Source organism: Emiliania huxleyi (assembly GCF_000372725.1).
Source record: "Emiliania huxleyi CCMP1516 unplaced genomic scaffold EMIHUscaffold_444, whole genome shotgun sequence".
In the NCBI taxonomy this organism is placed as follows: Eukaryota; Haptophyta; order Isochrysidales; family Noelaerhabdaceae; genus Emiliania; species Emiliania huxleyi.
Window position 1 is genome coordinate 2,325 of NW_005198658.1, and position 12,171 is coordinate 14,495.

At 65.4% G+C, this 12,171-nt stretch overlaps 4 protein-coding genes across 4 annotated transcripts in view; 2 read left to right on the top strand and 2 right to left on the bottom strand.

The window, feature by feature from the left end:
- The window catches only part of EMIHUDRAFT_245039 (hypothetical protein), a gene marked incomplete at both ends in the record, with an annotated part of 2,188 nt that extends 1,077 nt beyond the window's left edge, over positions 1-1,111 (bottom strand). Inside the window, one exon of the mRNA XM_005768869.1 lies at positions 47-1,111. Within this exon, the coding sequence (XP_005768926.1) occupies positions 47-1,111 (1,065 nt within the window). The remainder of the gene's footprint in view (positions 1-46) is intronic.
- A 4,432-nt stretch (positions 1,112-5,543) lies between these two features.
- EMIHUDRAFT_119006 (hypothetical protein) lies at positions 5,544-6,236 on the bottom strand (the record flags this gene model as incomplete). The annotated part of the gene is made up of 1 exon (XM_005768870.1): positions 5,544-6,236. One exon carries the CDS (start codon positions 6,234-6,236, stop codon positions 5,544-5,546), a length of 693 nt encoding a protein of 230 aa, XP_005768927.1.
- Positions 6,237-8,226: 1,990 nt separating this feature from the next.
- Positions 8,227-8,851, top strand: EMIHUDRAFT_370345 (hypothetical protein; the record flags this gene model as incomplete). The annotated part of the gene is made up of 1 exon (XM_005768871.1): positions 8,227-8,851. A coding segment is annotated over one exon (621 nt), but the record flags the coding sequence as incomplete, so codon positions are not given.
- A 727-nt stretch (positions 8,852-9,578) lies between these two features.
- EMIHUDRAFT_459158 (hypothetical protein) overlaps positions 9,579-12,171 on the top strand; it is a 5,203-nt gene continuing 2,610 nt past the window's right edge. Inside the window, exons 1-5 of the mRNA XM_005768872.1 lie at positions 9,579-9,737; positions 9,855-10,046; positions 10,261-10,586; positions 10,659-10,774; positions 10,951-11,104. Of these exons, the coding sequence (XP_005768929.1) occupies positions 9,600-9,737; positions 9,855-10,046; positions 10,261-10,586; positions 10,659-10,774; positions 10,951-11,104 (926 nt within the window). The 5' untranslated portion in view covers positions 9,579-9,599. The remainder of the gene's footprint in view (positions 9,738-9,854; positions 10,047-10,260; positions 10,587-10,658; positions 10,775-10,950; positions 11,105-12,171) is intronic.

Here is a 12,171-nt window from a genome sequence, read left to right on the forward strand (position 1 = left end):
GATCAAGGATGTGCTGCAGCGATGCGAGCCACGCCTCGCGCGCCACTTCCGTGCACAGCGAAGCGGGCGCGATCTCGAGCAGGCCAAGCTTCTGCACTATCACGCGCATCGCGATTGCGTGCGCGTCGAGGCCAACCTTGCAGGCTGCGTATGTTGCGCCAAGGTGGTTGTGCACCAGCCAGAGAAGGTCGTCCGCGTTTGTCACGCGAGCCGGAGACAGCAAGATGTTGTAGTCTGTGGCCCGTCGTCCTCCGCTCGCGCCGGCCGCCCATTTGTTAACGCCTTGATGGAGTGCCCAGGTCTGGGACCCCTCGCGAAAGCCGCGCCGCAGCTCGCTCAGACCGTCGTCCCAGACGACGACTTTCCATCGAAGTTTGCAGAGGTGCAGAGTGTCCTTGATGGCGAGGCTGTACGGCGTGAGCAGAAGATCATAATCGCGAGGCTGTGACAGCAGAGCGTTCTTCCGCTGAGTTGGCGTGCCTTGGTTGACGAGCACGCGGATCGAGGGGGCGAGCTGCTGGAGGGCGCTGACCCACAGCTGCATGCGCCCGCTCGGGCAGATCACGAGATAGTCTACCATCTGTTTAGTCGCGAAATGGGTCAGGCACGCGATCACCTTCTCGGCGCCGCCGTCGCCTTCAACGAGCGCGGGGATGCCTCCGCACTCAAAGGAGGTGATGAGCTGCGTCGCACCCAGGGCGGTCGCGTCAGACACGCCAGGAGCAAAGGCCGGCGGAACGGAGAGCGATTCCGGAAAGGCCGATCGAGCGATATGCTCCGGCAGTCCGCAACTGCGGCCACGCCGCCGGCCATTGAGAAAGCTGGCGAATTCCATCACTTTGGCAAATGATCCTGGAGGGATCCCGTAGGTGGGAAGCGCCAGGACATCCGCCTCGGCGCGCGATAGCAGATAACGCCGCGTGATTGGCTTCACAAGAGCACTCCAGCGCTTGGAGAGCGCTGCCGCAGTTCGCAGCGCGTCGGCGGTTGCGGACGATGGATCACCGACCGGAGCAAGAGCCGAGAGGATGATGCGGAGCAAGTCGTCATCCTCGAGCACCTCCTCACCCGCAGAGAGAGCGGCGGCGGAGGCGGCGGCGGGGCTGCGCATATACATGAGTGTTGGCGGGCGGCCGAGGCGGAGGCGCGGCCGGGCAGAAAAAAGCGGGGGGGCGGGACACACGATTCCAGAAATGGTTGTGTCCCCGCTCCTCGCTCGCCCGGGCGGAGGGCATGGCCGCGGAGGAGGCGAGTACGCGCTGCCAGGCCTTCCGCAGACAGCCTCTTGGCCAGACTGAGGGTCGGCTTTGTGTGGCGTGGCCCGTGCGCTGCGCTGCACAAAGCTGCGTAAACTGCGGGAGCATCCTGTGCTTCCTTTGAGAAGTGCGCACCTCCTGCAGCTGGTGGAAGGCCGTGCCGCCGCTCGTCTGCTCCGTGGACAGGGCGGGGAGGCGACGCCGCAGCGCCGCAGCGTCCGCTGCACGCCGGTGCAGCACTCTGCTGCCTGGCGGGCAGCATGCTGGTGCTGTGCGCGACGTTTTCGAGGCTGCAGTGGCGCTGCACCGCGAGCCACGGCGAGTGGCACGCGGCATGCGCGGCGCCGCGCTTGGCCCGGACAGCGCCAGAGAGTGCCCTCGATGGGCCAGCCTGCGCGGCGCGAGCGCCGCACAAGCTGACGCATCGTCTGCCATTCTCTGGTCGACGGCGGTCAATCTCACGATTGTCGATCAAAACCGGCGGGCTTTGTGACGCCGTTTACGCAATCGTTTTTTGGCTTCGCTTTCTCTTTTGCTTGGTTTTATTTTGTTTTTTCGTTTGCGAAGCGACAGAAGGGGGGGGGGGCGGGCGGGCGCTAACTACGGGCAACTACATGTCGAAGGTTCGAGGTCGACTACTCGCCGCCTGGGTCGTTTGGGGCGCGCGGCTCCGTCGAGGACCGGGCGCGCCCCTTTCCCGGCGCGGCGTAGGTCCCACTCTGACGTATAGAGGGGAGGCACGGACAACGGCCCGATTCATCAATTCCACTCATCTTCTGGTGCCTAGCCCCGTGCAGCGGCGGTCCGGCAGGCTGCCCCCAAGGCCCCCTGGGCCGCTGCGGGTTTTGGAGTTATGCTTTGGCACAGCTTCGGCGATGGCGGCCCCTCTCTGGGGCTTGCATAGGCGGGGAGTCTCCCCCGCTGGTCTCCTCATTCCCTTTTTTCTTTTTCTTTTGAGCTGGGTGTGCCGCCGCGCGGCGCTCGCGTGGCGGCGGTGTGTGTGGTGTGTGTGTATGTGTGTGTGGTGGTGGTGGTGGTGGGGGGGGGGGGGGGGGGGCTCGGGGGCGCGCAGGACAGAGGCTCGCGGATCATCGGCTCGCCGAGGGGGGAACGAGGAGGGGGGATGGGCGGTCGGCGTCGGGGTAGCAGCAACAGGGCGTACGGGGTAGCCGTCACTTTCCTGCCTCACAAGGGCGGGGCTGTCCCGGAAAGTGAGAGACGCCGGGCAGCGTGGCGCATCATTGAACCCTCCCATACGTGCTTGTGCTCCTCCTTCGCTGTCCCATCTCCTCATCTCTTTCCCGCCTAGGCGGGGCGGGGGTCGGGGGGGCGGCGGGCGCGGGTGCGAGGTGCGGTGCGGTGCGTGCAATCGTGTGTTTGGCGTGTCGTGTGTGCCTTCGCTTGTTCCTATTAACAACGAAGTCTAGCTCAAAAAAAAAAATCTTCCGCGGCATCGCACTACAGAGAGAGAGAGAGAGAGAGAGAGAGAGAGAGAGACTCTCTCTCAGCATCGCACTACACTGCTGGATTGGACTGCGTTGGTCCTCGAGGAGACTGCGCGGTGCTCTACGCGGAGGTCTGCGAGCGTCGATCGCGCACGGCAGGCGGATTGCGGGCTGCGTGAGAGCGGCAGGCGCTCTTCTCTCTCTGGTGCTGCTGCTGCTGCTGCTGCTGCTGGTGCTGATGGCGCTGATGCTGCTGCTGGTGCGGCGCGGCTCTGCGACTCGGATCACCGCGCGCGTCGCTGGAATCTGACGCGGTGGGCGGCGTCGAGAGCGGCAGCGGTGGCGGCTCGAGGGTGGAGGCGGTGGCTGGAGGCTGTGGTGGACTTTGAGTTTATTTAGGGGTCGAGTACGCGGGCCGCCGGCGAGCTGCTGCCGCGCATGCTGCGCTGTGGGCTTAGCCATCGTGTCCTGAGTACGTCGCCGACGCCACCTGCCGCTCGCCGCTGCCTTGGACTTCCCTGCCATCAGGCAAACACACAGACACACACACACAAACACACACACGTTATTAATCGGGTAATAATTATTAAATATTAATCCTCGGGCGGCGGAGCGGCGCGGCGGCGGGCAGCGCGAGGCGGCGGCGCGGCGAGGCAGCGGGCGGCGCAGGGCGGGGCGGCGCGGCGGCGGATGGGGTAATTAATTATTTGTTAATTCATTATTACTTAATAATCATCGGGCGGCGGCGCGGCGCGGCGGCGGGCGGGGCGGAGCGGGGCGGCGCGACCATCTGCACTGACCTCGGTCTCTGGCCGCTGCGAGCAGGGCAATGGAATGGTTGGGTAGTAGGGCTAGAGGGTCGCTCTACACTTAGCCTCTGCAGCGAGCGAGCGCTCAACTTAGCCCCCGCACGGAGCCGGGCTCAGACTTAGACGCTGGAAGGCCGGGGGCCATGAACTTAGACGACACGAGGCCAACTCCGGGTAAAACCCGGGTATACCTGCAAAAGTCCAGGTTTACCCGAAAAATACCTGGACGCGGTCCCGACCAGCGTATGCCGCGCACGACGCCATATCGCCGTCTCCCAGGGCCAGTGCGCTACTTGCGGCGCGCAACGCCTGCTCAAGTACGCGCACCGTACCATGTGCTGCCGCTATGCGTGCCTTAAGGCGGCTGCGGCGAAGCGGCGGGCGCGGCATGCCGATGGCAGTGCGGACGATGCGGTTGCGATGTGTTCTGCTTCAAGATCGTGGCGGTGCTTGGCATGCACTTCTGCGATCCCAATCAGCTCATCGCAACGAAGCAGCGCAACAAGCTGGCTGCTGCCAACAAGGCCCTATGCTACCTCACGCGCGGATCGTTCAAAGAGGACCAGCATACACAGGCTTCTCTGACATGCGTTTGTTTGAGCTTGAGGCTATTTGTGAGAACTATTTGGCTAGATGTCGCCGAAGTGCGCTCAAGAAGCAGCAACGAGAATCGGAAGAGGAGGATGCTGAGGCGGCGATTGCTGAGCATGAGGAGGATCGATCGCCCGCCGCGCAGGCGAAGAAAATTTGGGCGCGAGCGCCGTATATCGCGTGCCATGGCCGACTTAGCCGGTGTAAGAGGCTCCCGCTGATCTTAGACCGCGTAAGCACTCCAGCGTGGCTAGCCACACTTAGACCCGTTAAGCCGCGAGGCTCAGAACTTAGACTACTACCCAACCAGTGGCAATGGTCGCGCCGCCCTCGACTCAAGGGGCTGCCTTCCACACGCCGCTGCTCAGGCTGGGGGAGGGGGGGAGACCTCCTGTTCCTCGCGGAACGGGAGCAGGCCCCTCCTTGCCCGGTCTGCGAAGCAGGGCGGTGGTCGTGCCATCTTGGCTTCACAACGAGCACGCCGCAACCGTCGCCGGCGCGCGACACGTTCCCGTCAGCAGGACTGTCCTGGTCGAGAGTGTGTGCCGCCAAGGCGGGACCACTCGGGGACAGTGCCGACGGGACGCGGCTCGAAGGGCGTGGCTCCGCAGCGCGACTGGCACTCGTCGCAGAGGCCTCGCATTCGACAAGTCGGGAACGGCTCTACCCGCAACTTTCTCGCTAACACGCGCGCACCGCCGAGCCTGGGGCGGGCGCGCTGCGGCCGCACGTCTAACTTCGTCATAGTGCCACGACGTGCGGCCTAGATTTAGCCCACGCGCCTCTGCTCGCAAACACTCACCCATTTGATTGTCACTGTCCGTGAGTGCGAGATTAGGGCTAGCCGCAGGCAGCTAGCCCGTGAGGAGAGCGTCCATAGACACCTCACTTAGACCCCACACACGGTCTCGTCCGTGCCTCGCCGGCCGGAGAGATTGCTAGAGGTGGAGCATGCTGCTCTAGCCTCACATGTCACTTCCTGTCGTCTGTTGTTTGTTGTGCCCTTGTTTGTTTCTCTTGGCACCTTGGAGTGCTGGGGGGGGCGACAGGGAGGATGTGGCCTTGAGTTATGTGTACGCCAACTCAGGGTGTGTGGCAGCCAGCTGGCTGTGTGTCTTGTGAGCTTGTTTGTGTCTGTGTGTCGCTCGTGCGTGTCGTCATCATCTGTCTAGCGTCCACCCATACCGCGTTGGTGTCCAGTCCGAGCCTGGCTGTTCTTCACCTTTCTACCTACCTACCTATCGCACTGTCGGTGTCGAACTGCAAGGTGGTAGGTGCGGTGCTGCCGCGTTGGCCCGCGCGCCCCGCGGCCCACCGGCACCGCGTGACCGTCTGCCATGCTAAGTCCTAAGAGGGCGACCTTCTGTACACACCACATACATACAAAAAAAGCCTCAACCCCCGACGCTCCGGCCGTGCGGGCCCTGCCGTTCCTCGTCCACCTACTCGACGATGCGACCGACGCTCTTCCACCCGTCCTCCTTCAGCGCCTTCCGCAGCTCCTTGATGCGGTTCCGCTGCCGCTTGTCGTCCGCCCCCCGCCGGGGCGCGGAGCGGTAGCCAACAATCGGCGTGTCGAGTGAGAACAGAAACTCGACGTCGTCGACCGCGCCGCCGCCCGCCTCAAACTCGGCGTACAGGTAGCGGTCGCCCGTCTCGACTATCCGGCCGGCGGCGGCCTCGATCGCCGCCCTCAGCTCACGCTCCGCGACCTCGCGACTCTTTGGGGCAGGCTTGGTCTCGCCGGCCTCCACCGCCGCGGCGCCCACCTCGGCCCGCAGCGCAGCGCGCCGCGCGTCGTTCGGCGAGGTTGCCTGCGTCGAGAAGCCGGGCTGATAGGTCCAAGGCGGCACGTACGACTCCTCGTCAAACTGGGAAAAGGTGCTTATGCAGCCCTTCTTGTCCGCCGGGCAGCTATTGAGCCGGCCGCTCTTGTCGCGGTTCTGCCCGCGGCCGATGACGCCGAGTTGATCGGCTGGGCGCGGCGCATCGGCGCCAGTCAGAGCGCCGGCGAGGCCCTTCAACGAGTAGGTGGGCGGCGCGTCGGCGCTGGCCGGCAGCGACGGCGCGACGGTGAGGGCGGCGGCGCTCAGCAGGTTGCGCACGACGGCTCGGCGTGCGTGGTCGAGGCGCATGGTGGCCGAGGTTCTCGAGGTTCTCGAGGTGGATATCCTTTGGCCGCCTTGGCGGTGGCCGAGGTGGCGAGAGCGAGGTTTCCGCGAGAGCTCGAGTCAAAAAAAAGAAAAAAAATCCGCCCAGCACGCGCCCGCTCCGACGTTTCTTCTTTCAGGCGGCTCCCGTGGTGTACCTGTGTTAGTGCCAGTGCGCGCCAATCCCGTGCCCAGTGTCGTGGCGCGGGAGAAGATTACTTGGAGCACTTATTACGTAAATTCTTCTTTCCCGGTCACAGGAGGTGCGCACCTCCCAAAGGAAGCACCACGATGCTCCCTCAACACACGCAGCGTTGTGCAGCGCAGCGCACGGGCCACGCCACGCAAAGCCGACCCTCAGTCTGCCCGAGAGGCTGCCTCCTCCGCGGCCATGCCCTCCGCCCGGGCGAGCGAGCAAGAGTTGTCGCATGTTCTAAAAACACAAAAAAGAGAGAGATTTTTAGCAATACCAAACCAAAAAAGTGCGCGCCAGCTGTCACGGCACTTCGTGGGGTGGCAAGGTGTTGTGGCACAAGCATGCTTGCCGCCCCCGCACTCGTCGCTTGGGTCAGCAGCACCGGCGAGGAGGGAGCTGGAGGCGGTCTCTCCGCGGGCCCGGGCGCCTTCGCCTTTAGCGCTGCAGGCCTCGGCCCGCTGCCAGGAGAGGACTGCTTCTGGTGGTGGCGCTCGAGACGGGCCCTGTGGTGTAAAGAAAGAAAGAAAACGGACAAACCAAGGGAGGGATGGGAGGACGGCACGCCGCCACCACACAGGGATTTTAAGGAGGGGGATGTGGTGCGCTAGCCGTCGCCCACCCTTTGAAACAGAGTCTCGTCTTTTTCTTCTTTTTGCCCCAGTCATGAGCGGCGGGGGCAGCCCAACCCGCCTCGCCGACCTGGCTCGGGGCGACCTTGCCTCGCTGCGCGCCCTCCTCTCCGGGCGGCGGACGCGCGGCACGTCGCTCGCGGCCCAGCTCGACGCGCGGCACGACACCGAGAAGCAGGACACGCTGCTCACCTGGGCCGCTCGTCACGGGCAGGCCGAGGCGGTGCGGCTGCTGCTCGAGGGCGGCGCGAGCGTCGGGGCGACGACTGGCCGCGGCGCTTCCGCGCTGCACATCGCGTGCCAGGAGGGGCAGATTGAGTGCGCCCGGCTGCTCGTCGAGGCTGGCGCGGCGACCGACCAAGCGGATTCTGAAGGCCGCACGCCGCTGTACGTCGCGAGCCGGCAGGGCCATGACCAGTGCGTCCGGCTGCTTCTCGAGGCGAGCGCGGCGGTCAACCAAGCCAAGGACGGCACAACGCCGCTGTACATCGCGTGCCAGCAGGGGCAGATTGAGTGCGTCCGGCTGCTTCTCGAGGCGAGCGCGGCGGTCAACCAAGCCAAGGACGGCGGCGCCACGCCGCTGTTCATCGCGTGCCAGCAGGGGCAGATTGAGTGCGTCCGGCTGCTTCTCGAGGCGAGCGCGGCGGTCAACCAAGCCTGCAACAACGGCGCCACGCCGCTGCTCGTCGCGTGCCAGCACGGCCAGCTCGAGTGCACCCGGCTGCTGCGCGACGCTGGCGCGGCCGTCAACCAGGCCACGGAGGACGGCACAACGCCGCTGTACATCGCGTGCCAGCAGGGGCAGATTGAGTGCGTCCGGCTGCTTCTCGAGGTTGGCGCGGGGATCAACCAAGCCAAGGACGGCGGCGCCACGCCGCTGTTCGTTGCGTGCCGGAAGGGCCACCTCGAGTGCGCCCGGCTGCTTCTCGAGGTCGGCGCGGCAGTCGACCGAGCAATGAGTGACGGCACCACGCCGCTGAGCGCTGCGAGCTTCAACGGCGAGATCGAATGCGCCCGGCTGCTCCTCGAGGCTGGCGCGGCGGTGAACCAAGCAGACGCTGGAGGCTTCACGCCGCTGTACGTCGCGTGCCAGGAGGGCCACCCTGAGGTCGCCCAGCTGCTTCTCGAGGCCAGCGCTTCTGTCGGCCAGGCCGACAAGGACGGCGCCACGCCGCTATTCATGGCGAGCCATGACGGCCGCCTCGAGTGCGTTCGGCTGCTCCTCGAGGCTGGCGCGGCGATCGACCAGGCCGATGAACAAGGCGCCACGCCGCTGTTCGCTGCGTGCCAGGAGGGCCACCTCGAGGTCGCCAAGCTCCTCTCCTCCTACGGCGCCTCCCGCGCCGCTACGCCCTTCGGCACGCCCGAGGAGGCCGCAAACAGCCAAGGCCACACCGACCTCGCCGCCTGGCTGGTCGCCAGCCGCGGCTGGACGCCGCTCGCGCACCTTGAGACCCTCACCGCCGCCCGCGCTCTCTCCCTGCTGCGCAGCGGCGCAAGCTTGCACGAGGGCGAGCCGACGCCGCTGCAGCGCGCCGCGGGCGGCGAGGGCGAGGCGGCGGCGCTGATCCGGCGGGCGGCGGCGCCGTGGTCGCCGGCAAGCCACTCGCTCTTCCCCGCGCCGGCCCGCGCGCGGGCGGCGCTCCTCGTCCTCTCGATTTACGAGATCCACGAGCGGTACCACCTCGACTCGGCCGGAGCCACGAACGGCATAGCGGCGCTCGACTTTGGCCACTGCGTCTTGGGCTTCGCCATCGCGCGCGAGACTCAGTAGGAGCTTCGCGCGCGGCGCGGCGCTTGGCGCTGCGCTGTGATTTTGGTCATGCGGATCGGCTATCATGACGCCTTTTTGGTCGGCGGTTTGACTTTGCCGCGCGCGCGGCAACAGCATGCTTTGGAGGGCGCCTGGAGGGCGCCCTTCCGTGCGTTGAGTGTGTAGTGTACTATGAAAACACAACCCTGACGTTCGCGGAGGGGCCAAAGTGCAAAGAAAAATATAGGCGGGAAGCAGCACGGACGATAGCCCATCCCCCTTCTGGTGCGCTTAGCCCCGTGCAACAGCGGTCCGGCAGGCTGCCCCCGAGGCCCCCCGGGCCGCTGCGGGTTTGGGAGTTATGCTTAGGCACAGCTTCGGCGATGGCGGCCCCTCTCTGGGGTGTTGCACAGGCGGGGAGTCTCCCCCGCCGGTCTCCTCCTTCCCATTTTTTTCCTTTCTTTTGAGAGCGCAGGACGCCGGGTTTGTCTTGTATGTGCGTGTCGGGCCGGGGTGTGAGCGAGGGGCAGAAGGGGCGGGGGCGTGCGGGGCAGAGGCCCAACGTCGGGCGGCTTGTCGGGGTCCGGAGAATTCGAGGGGGGAACGAGGAGGGGAGAATGGGCGGTCGGCGTCGGGGTAGAATTTCATAACATCGATTGATCGAGGTGGGTGGTGTGTCTCGCGCCGGTTAAGCTCAGAAGAAAAGCGTTCTCCGAGCGGCTTGCACTCTGGCTGCCACCACTTATCAACACCATCACGAGATCACGACAATGCTGCAGGCTCATTCGGACCCTCGCCTCTGGGATGGTCCTACCAGTCGCGAGGCACAGCCGGCGTGGCTCAAAAACATCCAGGCCGAGCGCGAGACTGTGCTGCGCAAGATCAACTACACTGGCGGTGTTTTCGATGTGAGCCTCTCGCCCGCATGACGCGATAACTCTCGCGATACTGGCTTCGACACCCACGCCCAGCATCCTCCTTCGGCCATGCGACACGCGCACGGCACGGCCACGGCGCTTCCGCAGGTGATCCCGTGGACGCAGACGTCCTGGATGCAGCCGCAGATGCACCCTTACGACCGGAGCTTCTACGACCCTACCTCCGGCGAGTACACGGTAGGGCGGTACCTCGCCGATCTCCGCGCTCGGTACGGCGGCATCGACAGCCTCCTTCTCTGGCCCACCTACACCAACATCGGCATCGACGACCGCAATCAGGCAGCACCGTTAGAGAATTAAGGAACTCGAGGGAAGCGCAGGACGCGGCACGTACGGGGCACGAACGCCAGGCTACAAACACGGGGAGGCACGTATGATCACCGTTAGTCAATCATGACGACCGCAACCGGGCGTCCGCAGCTCGGCTGTCACTCTCCTGCTCTGCTAGTGCTGCCGCTGTCCACCTCACCGCTGCTGCGTGCCTCGCCCGCAGTTCGACTATTTCCGCACGATGCCGGGCGGGCTCGAGGGCGTCCGTCGCGTCACAGCCGAGCTGCACGCCGAGGGCGTGAAGGTGATGTGGCCGTACAACCCTTGGGACACCGGCACGCGGCGCGAGGGCAGCAGCGACCAGGTCGCGCTGGCGGCGCTGCTCAAGCAGACGGGCGGCGACGGCTTCAACGGTGACACAATGGGCTCCGTCGGGCTGGCGTTTTGGAACGCGTCTCTCGCGGTCCACCACCCGCTCGGTCTCGAGCCGGAGGGCGGAGGCACCGACGAGGCGCTCAATTGGGCGACGATGGGGTGGGGCTACTGGAGGTCCTCCCTTTAGGTTGGGTAGGTAGGAGGGTGAAGAACAGTCCGGCTCAGACTTGGACACCAGCGCGGTAGGTACCCGGCCGTGCCGGCGGTGAACCGGTTCAAGTTTCTGACTCGCGGCCGCTTCATGGCGCACGTGTGCGATCGCTGGGCAAAGGACCGCACGGACAACCTCCAGGCAATCTCGAGTAATCTCGGGTAATCTCGGGTAATCTCGGGTAATCTCGGGACCGCATTGACACCCTCCAGGCGGCGTGGTTCAACGGGGCGGGGTACGAGACGTGGGAGAACGTGTGGGGCACGCGGGACGGCATCACCCCGCGCCTAATGAACTAATAAATTAACTAATTAACTCATCAAGTAGGCACGTGGAACGGCATCACCCCGCGCGACGCCGAGGCGATCCGGCGGGTGGCGCACATGCAGCGCTTCTTCGGCGCCGACGCTGGCGGCGGCCTGCTGCTGTCGGCAGGGTGGGAGCCGCACACGCCTGAGGCGGTGCAGCCTGCCGTCTTTGCGTCGCGCTGGCGAGATCACCCGAGATGATTCGAGATCACCTGAGATTATTCGAGATCACGCGAGATCACGCGAGATCACGCGAGATCATCCGAGATCACGCGAGATCACGCGAGATCACGCGAGACCACGCGAGATCACGCGAGATCACGCTGCCTCTGACCAGGCCCGACGCCCGCGGCCACCGCGTGCTCTGGACGCTGGTGACCCTAGACGCGAAACACGTATTCCTGTCTCCCAACCAGCGCTCGAGAGGACACGTGTCCCACTGTATTCGGCCGTATTCAGCTGTATTCACTGGACTCCTCTCCGTTGTACTCACGCGGTGCTCTTGAGTACACTGCACACTCCCGCCCTCATGTCGGCGCATTCAGCACGCAGGCGCGTGTCGCTCTCGCCTCAGCGCAGCAATTAATTAAGCAATTAAATAATTAATTGATTAATTACTGTAGGCTGGTGAACCGCGGCGACGCCGTGGCCAACGGGACGCAGCTTGTGGTTGCGGCGCCGAGCGGCGGCGCGCGCTGGTTCGACTGCTACCGAGGGACGGAGCTGACGGCGCGCGTCGCAGTGGGCACTGACGGCGGCGCCGCCACCGCGTCGCTCTCCTTCCCGCTGGGCGGGGGCGGCTACGGCTGCGCACTTCAGACCGGGAGGGAGGCGCCAGACGGCGCGCTCTCCGCCTTCCTCGCCCAAATGGCGGCGATGACAAAGGCAAAACTGCACACACGCACACGCACACGCACACGCACACGCACACGCACACGCACACGCACACGCACACGCACACGCACACGCACACGCACACGCACACGCACACGCACACGCACACGCACACGCGCACGCACACGCACACGCCGCACACGCACACGCACACGCACGCGCACGCGCACGCGCACGCGCACGCGCACGCGCACGCGCACGCGTACACATTCGCGCAGTGGGGACAGAGTCCTTCTAGACGCGGAGTCGCGAGGGCTGCCCAAACACCCTGCCCGACCGCCTCGGGTGTGAGGACGGGCTTCCTGGTACCCACTGGTACCCAGCGCTGGCTTCTGACTGTCGTTGC